General features: G+C 42.9%; 1 protein-coding gene across 1 annotated transcript in view; it reads left to right on the forward strand.

Moving 5' to 3' along the window:
* tbl3 (transducin beta like 3) overlaps positions 1-13,101 on the forward strand; it is a 39,045-nt gene that overhangs the window by 20,247 nt on the left and 5,697 nt on the right. Inside the window, exons 18-19 of the mRNA XM_046306287.1 lie at positions 6,336-6,394; positions 11,253-11,356. Of these exons, the coding sequence (XP_046162243.1) occupies positions 6,336-6,394; positions 11,253-11,356 (163 nt within the window). The remainder of the gene's footprint in view (positions 1-6,335; positions 6,395-11,252; positions 11,357-13,101) is intronic.

Raw genomic sequence — 13,101 nt, forward strand, 5'->3', positions numbered from 1 at the left:
GCCTTAGAATGAGACGTATCTGCCTGGGGTAGATCCATGAGGGACGAGGCCTTTAGAGCCAAGGGCGTGTCTGTCTGTACCGACACCATAGAAATAGAATTACTAGAAATGCTATTAGTCAGACTCTAACCTGTCAATTAGTAGACAGCCAGCTGTATTGCCCCTAAAAACCTGTGATAGGAGCATTGCCAGCTCCATTTCCTGCATCCTGGCTGGAGTCCAACAAGGTTCACACAAGGTGCTTAAAGTACATGAATTTGTGGCACTCTGAAATTGAAGTACTGAATACCTTGAAAATATGACATTTTCTCAAGTGGTCTTGCAAATTAATTTCCAGGCAGACTACTGAGTTTTATTTCCATCCCCGTCTTGTGCTCTGGTTGCCAGGTGAGCTCTCTCATTCCACCCACACTGGGCGGCAGGTAGCCTAGTGGTTAAGAGCGTTGGGCCAGTAACCGAAAGCTTGAAGATCCCCAAGCTTACAAGGTTACACTCTGTTAACCCCTGAACAAGGCAGTTAACCACTGTTCCTAGGCCGTCATTGAAAATAAGAATTTGTTCTTAACTGACTTGCCTAGTTAAATAAAGGTAAAATGAACACTGCCACTTAGCCAGGCAGGTACAGAGCTGACTGATTAGACGCCACTAAACGACACAGCTCAAATGCTGGGGGAAATGTAGAATTCAACCCTGCCTGGCAAGATATTATATGACTGTGTTTTGCCAGATCCAACCGGGGATGTAGTGGAGGGTAAACAATCCAACCAGGGATGTAGTGGAGGGTAACCAATCCAACCAGGGATGTAGTGGAGGGTAACCAATCCAACCAGGGATGTAGTGGAGGGTAACCAATCCAACCAGGGATGTGGAGGGTAACCAATCCAACCAGGGATGTAGTGGAGGGTAACCAATCCAACCAGGGATGTAGTGGAGGGTAACCAATCCAACCAGGGATGTAGTGGAGGGTAACCAATCCAACCAGGGATGTAGGAGGGTAACCAATCCAACCAGGGATGTAGTGGAGGGTAACCAATCCAACCAGGGATGTAGTGGAGGGTAGCAATCCAACCAGGGATGTAGTGGAGGGTGGTAAACACCGTTTCGCACCTTTTTATTTGTGCAATAGTGTTTGATAACCTTTTAAAATGTCATTATCGGGAGAACGACTGGAATCTGAATGATTCATTATGTCGTTATGTTCGCTCTGCTCCCCCAGATTTGCCTTGTTAGCAGTGCATTCATTCACTACTCTGTCCAACGGAAACACTCACGACATAGCATGGGCCGAGAGGTGAAATCAACTACCTCCAGCCCAGACCTACAGTGGCAGGTAGCGGAGAAACTCTGCTGACAGTGGGAAATTATTTTAACATCCCTCAACTCCTGCCGTGTCACACAGACACCCTGCCAAACAACCTCCCTGCCTCTCAGAGAATGAGTGTACAACTGGTAAATAGTCGCTGATACTTCAGTGAGATGTCTAGCCTGCTATGTAGCGCAAGGGCTCTGGTTATTAGCCCGGGTAGCTAGCCGGCTAGAAGGGATGAAGTTAGAAGTTAACGTTGAACAGAGCCTGACCCCCAGCAGGAGTAGTTGACTGAAATGAACCTAGCTATAATCAAAAGATTGGCTACTATAAGTTGTCATAACAAAATAAATGTACTTTGTAGTGAGACGGTGGTGAGTCAGTGCTGTAATGAAGGAGGAAAAGGAGAGGCACAGAGAGAGGAAGCATTGACGCCAGCAGGGAGTGAAGTGGTTCCCGAGAGAGTCTTTAATCTTATCAAACACTAACCTTCACTTCAGTCTATGTCATGGAAAGAGCTCATACCATTGCATTACTTCCTGTTAACCTCAGTGAGTACCATGTCATTTCCAGGTATGACTCCCTAGGCATTGGTGACAGGTTTCATGATGATGATTTGAAGCATTGCCACCCAGCTGACCTCATGGCTGTAGTTATTCTACAGATATTGTACCTTAAGGAAACATCAAGTGAAAAGCTGATGTGGAAATGACTGTGTACTGTATCATGTGCTGTATGTTACCGCCAGTTCATCTGATTCCTTGATGTTTAGGAGAAGACAACTCCTATTGTCATAGTAACTCCAGACGTGACCTCTATCTCTGTGCAGACGATGTATGATGTTTTAATTTCTGAGTAATAGTGAAGGAATCAAACCACTGATGCCAGAGAGAAAAATAGAGAAAAAAATATGACAATGACTATAGAGTTGGCAGGTGTGTGCAAGCACGTGTTTGTGTGCATGTGAGTGACCTCTGCATAAAGGAAGCAGCCTTCAGCTAAATAAAGGTCTTCATGTGGTCTATATAACACCACCATCTGCCAGGATGCAGTGGTAAATAAAGGTCTTCATGTGGTCTATATAACACCTCCATCTGCCAGGATGCAGTGGTAAATAAAGGTCTTCATGTGGTCTATATAACACCTCCATCTGCCAGGATGCAGTGGTAAATAAAGATCTTCATGTGGTCTATATAACACCGCCATCTGCCAGGATGCAGTGGTAAATAAAGATCATCATGGTCTATATAACACCTCCATCTGCCAGGATGCAGTGGTAAATACTAGTCATGGAGATGGTCACCCATCCTTTTGTATGCCGCATACCTGCTTGTATTATGAAAGTTGGGAATTCAGCCTGTTACATAAGTGTTTCCTTGAAACTAATGAAACCAGGCAACGCCTCGTGTGCCACTTCATGCCAAGAACGAGTCAGAAATGACACCAGACTGGATTTTGAACTTGGCCGTCATGTTCATATCTGCCCGGGGTAGATCCTTGAGGGACGAGGCCTTAGAATGAGACGTATCTGCCTGGGGTAGATCCATGAGGGACCAGGCCTTAGAATGAGACGTATCTGCCTGGGGTAGATCCTTGAGGGACCAGGCCTTAGAATTATCTGCCTGGGGTAGATCCATGAGGACGAGGCCTTAGAAAGAGACGTATCTGCCTGGGGTAGATCCATGAGGGACCAGGCCTTAGAATGAGACGTATCTGCCTGGGGTAGATCCATGAGGGACGAGGCCTTAGAATGAGCGTGTCTGCCTGGGGAAGATCCATGAGACGAGGCCTTAGAATGAGACGTATCTGCCTGGGGTAGATCCATTTGGGACAAGGCCTTAGAATGAGACGTATCTGCCTGGGGTAGATCCATTTGGGACAAGGCCTTAGAATGAGACGTATCTGCCTGTGGTAGATCCATGAGGGACCAGGCCTTAGAATGAGACGTATCTGCCTGTGGTAGATCCATGAGGGACCAGGCCTTAGAATGAGACGTATCTGCCTGGGGTAGATCCATGAGGGACGAGGCCTTAGAATGAGACGTATCTGTCTATACCGACACCATAGAAATAGAATTACTAGAAATGCTATTAGTCAGACTCTAACCTGTCAATTAGTAGATAACCAGCTGTATATCCCCCTATAAAAACCTGTGATAGGAGCATTGCCAGCTCCATTTCCTGCATCCTGGCTGAGTCCAACAAGGTTCACACAAGGTGCTTAAAATACATGAATTTGGCACTCTGAAATTGAAGTACTGGAATACCTTGAAAATATGACATTTTCTCAAGTGGTCTTGCAAATTAATTTCCAGGCAGACTAGAGTTTTATTTCCATCCCCGTCTTGTGCTCTGGTTGCCAGGTGAGCTCTCTCATTCCACCCACACTGGGCGGCAGGTAGCCTAGTGGTTAGAGCGTTGGCCAGTAACCCGAAAGCTTGCAAGATCCCAAGCTGACAAGGTTACACTCTGTTAGCCCCTGAACAAGGCAGTTAACCCACTGTTCCTAGGCCGTCATTGAAAATAAGAATTTGTTCTTAACTGACTTGCCTAGTTAAATAAAGGTAAAATAAACACTGCCACTTGGCCAGGCAGGTACAGAGCTGACTGATTAGACGCCACTAAACGACACAGCTCAAATGCCGGGGAAATGTAGATTCAACCCTGCCTGGCAAGATATTATATGACTGTGTTTTGCCAGATCCAACCGGGGATGTAGTGGAGGGTAAACAATCCAACCAGGGATGTAGTGGAGGGTAACCAATCCAACCAGGGATGTAGTGGAGGGTAACCAATCCAACCAGGGATGTAGTGGAGGGTAACCAATCCAACCAGGGATGTAGTGGAGGGTAACCAATCCAACCAGGGATGTAGTGGAGGGTAAACAATCCAACCAGGGATGTAGTGGAGGGTAACCAATCCAACCAGGGATGTAGTGGAGGGTAACCAATCCAACCAGGGATGTAGTGGAGGGTAACCAATCCAACCAGGGATGTAGTGGAGGGTAACCAATCCAACCAGGGATGTAGTGGAGGGTAACCAATCCAACCAGGGATGTAGTGGAGGGTAACCAATCCAACCAGGGATGTAGTGGAGGGTAAACACCGTTTACGCACCTTTTATTTGTGCAATAGTGTTTGATAACCTTTTTAAAAATGTCATTATCGGGAGAACGACTGGAATCATGAATGATTCATTATGCTCGTTATGTTCGCCTGCTCCCCCAGATTTGCCTTGTTAGCAGTGCATTCATTCACTACTCTGTCCAACGGGAAACACTACCCACGACATAGCATGGGCCGAGAGGTGAAATCAACTACCTCAGCCCAGACCTACAGTGGCAGGTAGCGGAGAAACTCTGCTGACAGTGGAAATTATTTTAACATCCCTCAACTCCTGCCGTGTCAACAGACACCTGCCAAACAACCCCTCCCTGCCTCTCAGAGAATGAGTGTACAACTGGTAAATAGTCGCTGATACTTCAGTGAGATGTCTAGCCTGCTATGTAGCGCAAGGGCTCTGGTTATTAGCCCGGTAGCTAGCCGGCTGGAAGGATGAAGTTAGAAGCTAACGTTGAACAGAGCCTGACCCCCAGCAGGAGTAGTTGACTGAAATGAACCTAGCTATAATCAAAAGATTGGCTACTATAAGTTGTCATAACAAAATAAATGTACTTTGTAGTGAGACGGTGGTGAGTCAGTGCTGTAATGAAGGAGGAAAAGGAGAGGCACAGAGAGAGGAAGCATTGACGCCAGCAGGGAGTGAAGTGGTTCCCCGAGAGAGTCTTTAATCTTATCAAACACTAACCTTCACTTCAGTCTATGTCATGGAAAGAGCTCATACCATTGCATTACTTCCTGTTAACCTCAGTGAGTACCATGTCATTTCCAGGTATAACTCCCCTAGGCATTGGTGACAGGTTTCATGATGATGATTTGGAAGCATTGCCACCCAGCTGACCTCATGGCTGTAGTTATTCTACAGATATTGTACCTTAAGGAAACATCAAGTGAAAAGCTGATGTGGCAATGACTGTGTACTGTATCATGTGCTGTATGTTACCGCCAGTTCATCTGATTCCTTGATGTTTAGGAGAAGACAACTCCTATTGTCATAGTAACTCCAGACGTGACCGCTATCTCTGTGCAGACGATGTATGATGTTTTAATTTCTGAGTAATAGTGAAGGAATCAAACCACTGATGCCAGAGAGAAAAATAGAGAAAAATATGACAATGACTATAGGAGTTGGCAGGTGTGTGTGCAAGCACGTGTTTGTGTGCATGTGAGTGACCTCTGCATAAAGGAAGCAGCCTTCAGCTAAATAAAGGTCTTCATGTGGTCTATATAACACCTCCATCTGCCAGGATGCAGTGGTAAATAAAGACCATCATGTGGTCTATATAACACCTCCATCTGCCAGGATGCAGTGGTAAATAAAGATCTTCATGTGGTCTATATAACACCTCCATCTGCCAGGATGCAGTGGTAAATAAAGATCTTCATGTGGTCTATATAACACCTCCATCTGCCAGGATGCAGTGGTAAATACTAGTCATGGAGATGGTCACCCATCCTTTTGTATGCTGCATACCTGCCTGTATTATGAAAGATGGAAATTCAGCCTGTTACATAAGTGTTCCTCGAAACTAATGAAACCAGGGAACGCCTCGTGTGCCACTTCATGCCAAGAACGAGTCAGAAATGACACCAGACTGGATTTTGAACTTCGCCTTCATGTTCATTGCGTTTCAGATCTTTATGAAAAGGATTCATGAAAGGTGTGAATACTGAGTTAATGTAAATTAGCTTAGTGAGTGTATTGGTACTCTAACTATTCCAACTATTGTCACACCCATCCTAGATCTTCTAGTGATTCAGGTTAAGTTTTAAACTAGATGCTATATGTCTTTAAAACTGTGGGTATACTTGTAGGGCAAATCTAGAACTGTTACTTAGCCCGACAGTTATGTTGTTGTATCAATTGAATGAGTGAGATGATAAATGTATTGTGTGTGCCTTTCCCTGTAGGACGTGACCGAGGTGGAGCAGGCAGAGGAGCAGGCGAAGCAGGAAGACCAGATACTCAAGTGAGTTCACCTTCGATACAGATATCAACTGGGCATTAAAACATCCTTCACCTTCAATACAGATATCAACTGGGCATTAAAACATCCTTCACCTTCGATACCGATATCAACTGGGCATTAAAACATCCTTCACCTTCGATACAGATATCAACTGGGCATTAAAACATCCTTTACCTTCGATACAGATATCAACTGGGCATTAAAACATCCTTCACCTTCGATACAGATATCAACTGGGCATTAAAACATCCTTCACCTTCAATACAGATATCAACTGGGCATTAAAACATCCTTACCTTCAATACAGATATCAACTGGGCATTAAAACATCCTTCACCTTCAATAAAGATATCAACTGGGCATTAAAACATCCTTCAGTACAGATATCAACTGGGCATTAAAACATCCTTCACCTTCAATACAGATATCAACTGGGCATTAAAACATCCTTACCTTCAATACAGATATCAACTGGTCATTAAAACATCCTTCACCTTCAATACAGATATCAACTGGGCATTAAAACATCCTTCAGTACAGATATCAACTGGGCATTAAAACATCCTTCACCTTTGATACAGATATCAACTGGGCATTAAAACATCCTTCAGTACAGATATCAACTGGGCATTAAAACATCCTTCACCTTCGATACAGATATCAACTGGGCATTAAAACATTCTTCACCTTCGATACAGATATCAACTGGGCATTAAAACATCCTTCGATACAGATATCAACTGGGCATTAAAACATCCTTCACCTTCGATACAGATATCAACTGGGCATTAAAACATCCTTCAGTACAGATATCAACTGGGCATTAAAACATCCTTCACCTTCAATACAGATATCAACTGGGCATTAAAACAACCTTCACCTTCGATACAGATATCAACTGGGCATTAAAACATCCTTCGATACAGATATCAACTGGGCATTAAAACATCCTTCACCTTCGATACAGATATCAACTGGGCATTAAAACATCCTTCACCTTCGATACAGATATCAACTGGGCATTAAAACATCCTTCACCTTCGATACAGATATCAACTGGGCATTAAAACATCCTTCGATACAGATATCAACTGGGCATTAAAACATCCTTCGATACAGATATCAACTGGGCATTAAAACATCCTTCACCTTCGATACCGATATCAACTGGGCATTAAAACATCCTTCGATACAGATATCAACTGGGCATTAAAACAGCCTTCGATACAGATATCAACTGGGCATTAAAACATCCTTCGATACAGATATCAACTGGGCATTAAAACATCCTTCACCTTCGATACAGATATCAACTGGGCATTAAAACATCCTTCAGTACAGATATCAACTGGGCATTAAAACATCCTTCACCTTCAATACAGATATCAACTGGGCATTAAAACATCCTTACCTTCAATACAGATATCAACTGGTCATTAAAACATCCTTCACCTTCAATACAGATATCAACTGGGCATTAAAACATCCTTCACCTTTGATACAGATATCAACTGGGCATTAAAACATCCTTCACCTTTGATACAGATATCAACTGGGCATTAAAACATCCTTCACCTTTGATACAGATATCAACTGGGCATTAAAACATCCTTCACCTTCGATACAGATATCAAATGGGCATTAAAACATCCTTCACCTTCGATACAGATATCAACTGGGCATTAAAACATCCTTCACCTTCGATACAGATATCAACTGGGCATTAAAACATCCTTCACCTTCAATACAGATATCAACTGGGCATTAAAACATCTTTCAGTACAGATATCAACTGGGCATTAAAACATCCTTCACCTTCGATACAGATATCAAATGGGCATTAAAACATCCTTCACCTTCGATACAGATATCAACTGGGCATTAAAACATCCTTCACCTTCGATACAGATATCAACTGGGCATTAAAACATCCTTCACCTTCGATACAGATATCAACTGGGCATTAAAACATCCTTCACCTTCGATACAGATATCAACTGGGCATTAAAACATCCTTCACCTTCGATACAGATATCAACTGGGCATTAAAACATTCTTCACCTTCGATACAGATATCAACTGGGCATTAAAAACATCCTTCGATACAGATATCAACTGGGCATTAAAACATCCTTCACCTTCGATACAGATATCAACTGGGCATTAAAACATCCTTCAGTACAGATATCAACTGGGCATTAAAACATCCTTCACCTTCAATACAGATATCAACTGGGCATTAAAACAACCTTCACCTTCGATACAGATATCAACTGGGCATTAAAACATCCTTCGATACAGATATCAACTGGGCATTAAAACATCCTTCAGTACAGATATCAACTGGGCATTAAAACATCCTTCACCTTCAATACAGATATCAACTGGGCATTAAAACAACCTTCACCTTCGATACAGATTTCAACTGGGCATTAAAACATCCTTCGATACAGATATCAACTGGGCATTAAAACATCCTTCACCTTCGATACAGATATCAACTGGGCATTAAAACATCCTTCACCTTCGATACAGATATCAACTGGGCATTAAAACATCCTTCACCTTCGATACAGATATCAACTGGGCATTAAAACATCCTTCACCTTCGATACAGATATCAACTGGGCATTAAAACATCCTTCGATACAGATATCAACTGGGCATTAAAACATCCTTCGATACAGATATCAACTGGGCATTAAAACATCCTTCACCTTCGATACCGATATCAACTGGGCATTAAAACATCCTTCGATACAGATATCAACTGGGCATTAAAACAGCCTTCGATACAGATATCAACTGGGCATTAAAACATCCTTCAGTACAGATATCAACTGGGCATTAAAACATCCTTCACCTTCAATACAGATATCAACTGGGCATTAAAACAACCTTCACCTTCGATACAGATTTCAACTGGGCATTAAAACATCCTTCGATACAGATATCAACTGGGCATTAAAACATCCTTCACCTTCGATACAGATATCAACTGGGCATTAAAACATCCTTCACCTTCGATACAGATATCAACTGGGCATTAAAACATCCTTCACCTTCGATACAGATATCAACTGGGCATTAAAACATCCTTCGATACAGATATCAACTGGGCATTAAAACATCCTTCGATACAGATATCAACTGGGCATTAAAACATCCTTCACCTTCGATACCGATATCAACTGGGCATTAAAACATCCTTCGATACAGATATCAACTGGGCATTAAAACAGCCTTCGATACAGATATCAACTGGGCATTAAAACATCCTTCGATACAGATATCAACTGGGCATTAAAACATCCTTCGATACAGATATATCAACTGGGCATTAAAACATCCTTCGATACAGAGATATCAACTGGGCATTAAAACATCCTTCGATACAGAGATATCAACTGGGCATTAAAACATCCTTCGATACAGATATATCAACTGGGCATTAAAACATCCTTCGATACAGATATATCAACTGGGCATTAAAACATCCTTCGATACAGATATATCAACTGGGCATTAAAACATCCTTCGATACAGATATCAACTGGGCATTAAAACAGCCTTCAGTACAGATGGTTCAGTTGGTTGGAGCATTGTGCTGACAGACAAATGTTGAGGGTTTGATTTTTGCTTGCGACATACAGTGCATATAGGTTTTAAATGTAGGTGGTTCAGCAAATGCACTGAAATTCCAATTCTTCAATGCTTTTCAAAGAGGACAATTTGGAACTGGAATTTGGTTTACTTTCAGTGGTCAGTTTAGGGTAAGTGGTTTATTTTAGTGTCAGCAGTTCACTTTAGGGTCAGTGGTTAAACTAGGGTCATTGGTTTAGTTTAGGGTCGTGGTTGGTGAGGGGGTTAGTATTCTGAGTTGAACCACTATGACCCATTTTCTTTCTTCCAACAGCTGATAAATATCTACAGATCAAGGGTTTGTTAGACCAATGTTTGCCCACTGCCTAACCACACTAGAGGTCAGAAGTCCAGGTGGATAACATTTATTTACACTATTTACAGTGTAAATTATTTACATACTTCTAATCACACACACACACACACACACACACACACACACACACACACACACACACACACACACACACACACACACACACACACACACACACACACACACACACACACACACACACACACACACACACACACACACACACACACACACACACACACACGGTGGTGGAGGTCCAGACATAGAAATGTTGTCTTCCTTTGGTCCACCTGTTAGTGTTCCTTTTAAAAGTCACGACCTGTTGTTTGGAACCATATGTAAGGATAACCACGGGGATTGATAAGACTGTCCACCCACCACTGGTCTCTCATACACTATAGTGTACCTCTGTGCATGGACCACCCAGCTGAGCTAATGTCTGCAGAAATACTACCTCTGTCTTAAGGAAACAGCCTCCGGCTAAATAAAGAGCTGGTGTGTGACGATGAGCGTGTAATATATCTTGCTTCTGAACGTCACTGCCACTTCATCTGATTCCTTAACATTTAGGAGAAGACAGCAACTCCTATGGACTGACCTCTGTGCAGATGATGTATGATGTTTTAATTTCTGAATAATAGTGAAGGAATCAAACCACTGATGCCAGAGAGAGAAATAATATGACAATGACCATAGGAGTTGCATGTGCGTGTTTGTGCGTCTTTTCTGGGTCGTGTTTATTAGGGCACGTTGACGTTTTGCAATGGGAAGCAAAGATGTGCGTTTCTTACTGGACAGATCCAGGTGGTCCCTCACTGTCCCAGTCCTGTTTTGTGCGTAATGAACGCAGCCCCGTTTTTTCTACTTTCAGATGTAGTGGTGTGTTGTTGTGTTGTGCAGGAAACAGGAGCTGTCTAACCTGCTTCATGAGAAGAAGTACCTGAAGGCTCTGGGCCTGGCCATCTCCCTGGACCAGCCACACACTGTGCTCAAAGTCATTAAAGGTATAATTCTGTCCACTCTCGCTTCTTCTATATCCTACTACACATCCACACACACACCGTGCTCCACGTCATCAAAGGTACATTTCTCTACCCTCTGTCTCTAGTCTCTCACATGTTTTCTCCACACTGTACATACAGCATGTTGATCATCCAGATTCTTCCTCACATCTCCAGAAATAGCTGCTGGATTCCACATTGCTAATGTTGTCACTCACCTTCCACCCTGTCACTACCTGTTGTCCTACTGTTTCCTCTGTAGTACTCCCTCAGTCCTCCAGGCACTAGTGTAGACTAGACCTGTGGGAACTCTACATAACGAGGACTACTTAGAGCAACATTACTCAGTAACCAGTTCACTCTCTAAACCTCTCTGTCATTAAGTTAATGGATGACGTGACCTGCATACAGACAGGTCCACTGACAGTCTGACACCAAGGCCAATAGACTAAATGGAGGAAATCACTCTACCCACATTCCAGGCCTTTATGTTCCCTACATTGACCTTCTTCTGAGCCAAAACATAGATAGTTGTGCATAGGTACACTTTGGTGTTTGTTTATCGAAACAAAGAAGATTGGAACATACTTGTTTTAGACATTCCTTGTATTGATCATGGATGAGAGAGACTGGGTGGTGTTCATTAGGACAAAACGTTGCACAATAAGAATTATATTTCTAATTTTACAAGTTCCGATAGTACCAGCCTGTTTCGGACCGTTTACTTCCGTCTCACACCGTTTACTTCCGTCTCGAACCGTTTACTTCCGTCTCGAACCTTTTACTTCCGTCTGGGACCGTTTACTTCCGTCTGGGACCGTATACTTCCGTCTGGGACCGTATACTTCCGTCTGGGACCGTATACTTCCGTCTCGGACCGTATACTTCCGTCTCGGACCGTATACTTCCGTCTGGGACCGTTTACTTCCGTCTGGGACCGTTTACTTCCGTCTGGGACCGTATACTTCCGTCTCGGACCGTTTACTTCTTTCTGGGACCGTATACTTCCGTCTCGGAGCGTTTACTTCCGTATTGGACCTTTTACTTCCGTCTCAAACCTTTTACTTCCGTCTGGGACCGTTTACTTCCGTCTCGGGCCTATTGAACATGGCCTGAGAGTGATCAGGTTCTGAGCTAAATGAAGGTACAGTTTATAAACACAGGAGTGTTCACGTACTCAGTGTTTATGCATGTTGGTGTTGGGAACATCATGTGTATATGGTCAACACACTAGTGCAGCTCCAAAACAACATGTCCTCCTAAAACTACTTAGAACACATTCTGTGTAACATATTGAAATTCTAACAACATATACATTTGTTAAAAATACTTATTTAGGACAAGCCAAGAACTGAAGGGTAATGGCTTTAAAAATGGCATATGTCTATACACATTTTAAATTCATATGTAGTTAAAATGACTGCCTCGGCACTTCTAGTGTTAAAATCCATTAAAATAACTGTATGGGAGAGACTAGGGTTCCATGTTTGACCGTGAAGGATTTGTCAGAGGACATTGTATTGGTATAACAATGGACCGTCATACTGACACTAGAGGGTCTAGCATGGGGTTGTAGATGGGATGGGTCACTTAGGTCATGATGATGCGTACTAGGCTGCATCCCAAATGGCACCCTATTTACTATCTAGTGCACTACTTTTGCTCACCATAGAGCTCTGGTCAAAAGTAATGCAGTTTGTAGGGAAAGTTGCAGTTATGTAAGTCTTTAATAGACTGGCCATTGAACT

This window comes from Oncorhynchus gorbuscha, linkage group LG16, assembly GCF_021184085.1.
Source record: "Oncorhynchus gorbuscha isolate QuinsamMale2020 ecotype Even-year linkage group LG16, OgorEven_v1.0, whole genome shotgun sequence".
Taxonomy (NCBI): domain Eukaryota; kingdom Metazoa; phylum Chordata; class Actinopteri; order Salmoniformes; family Salmonidae; genus Oncorhynchus; species Oncorhynchus gorbuscha.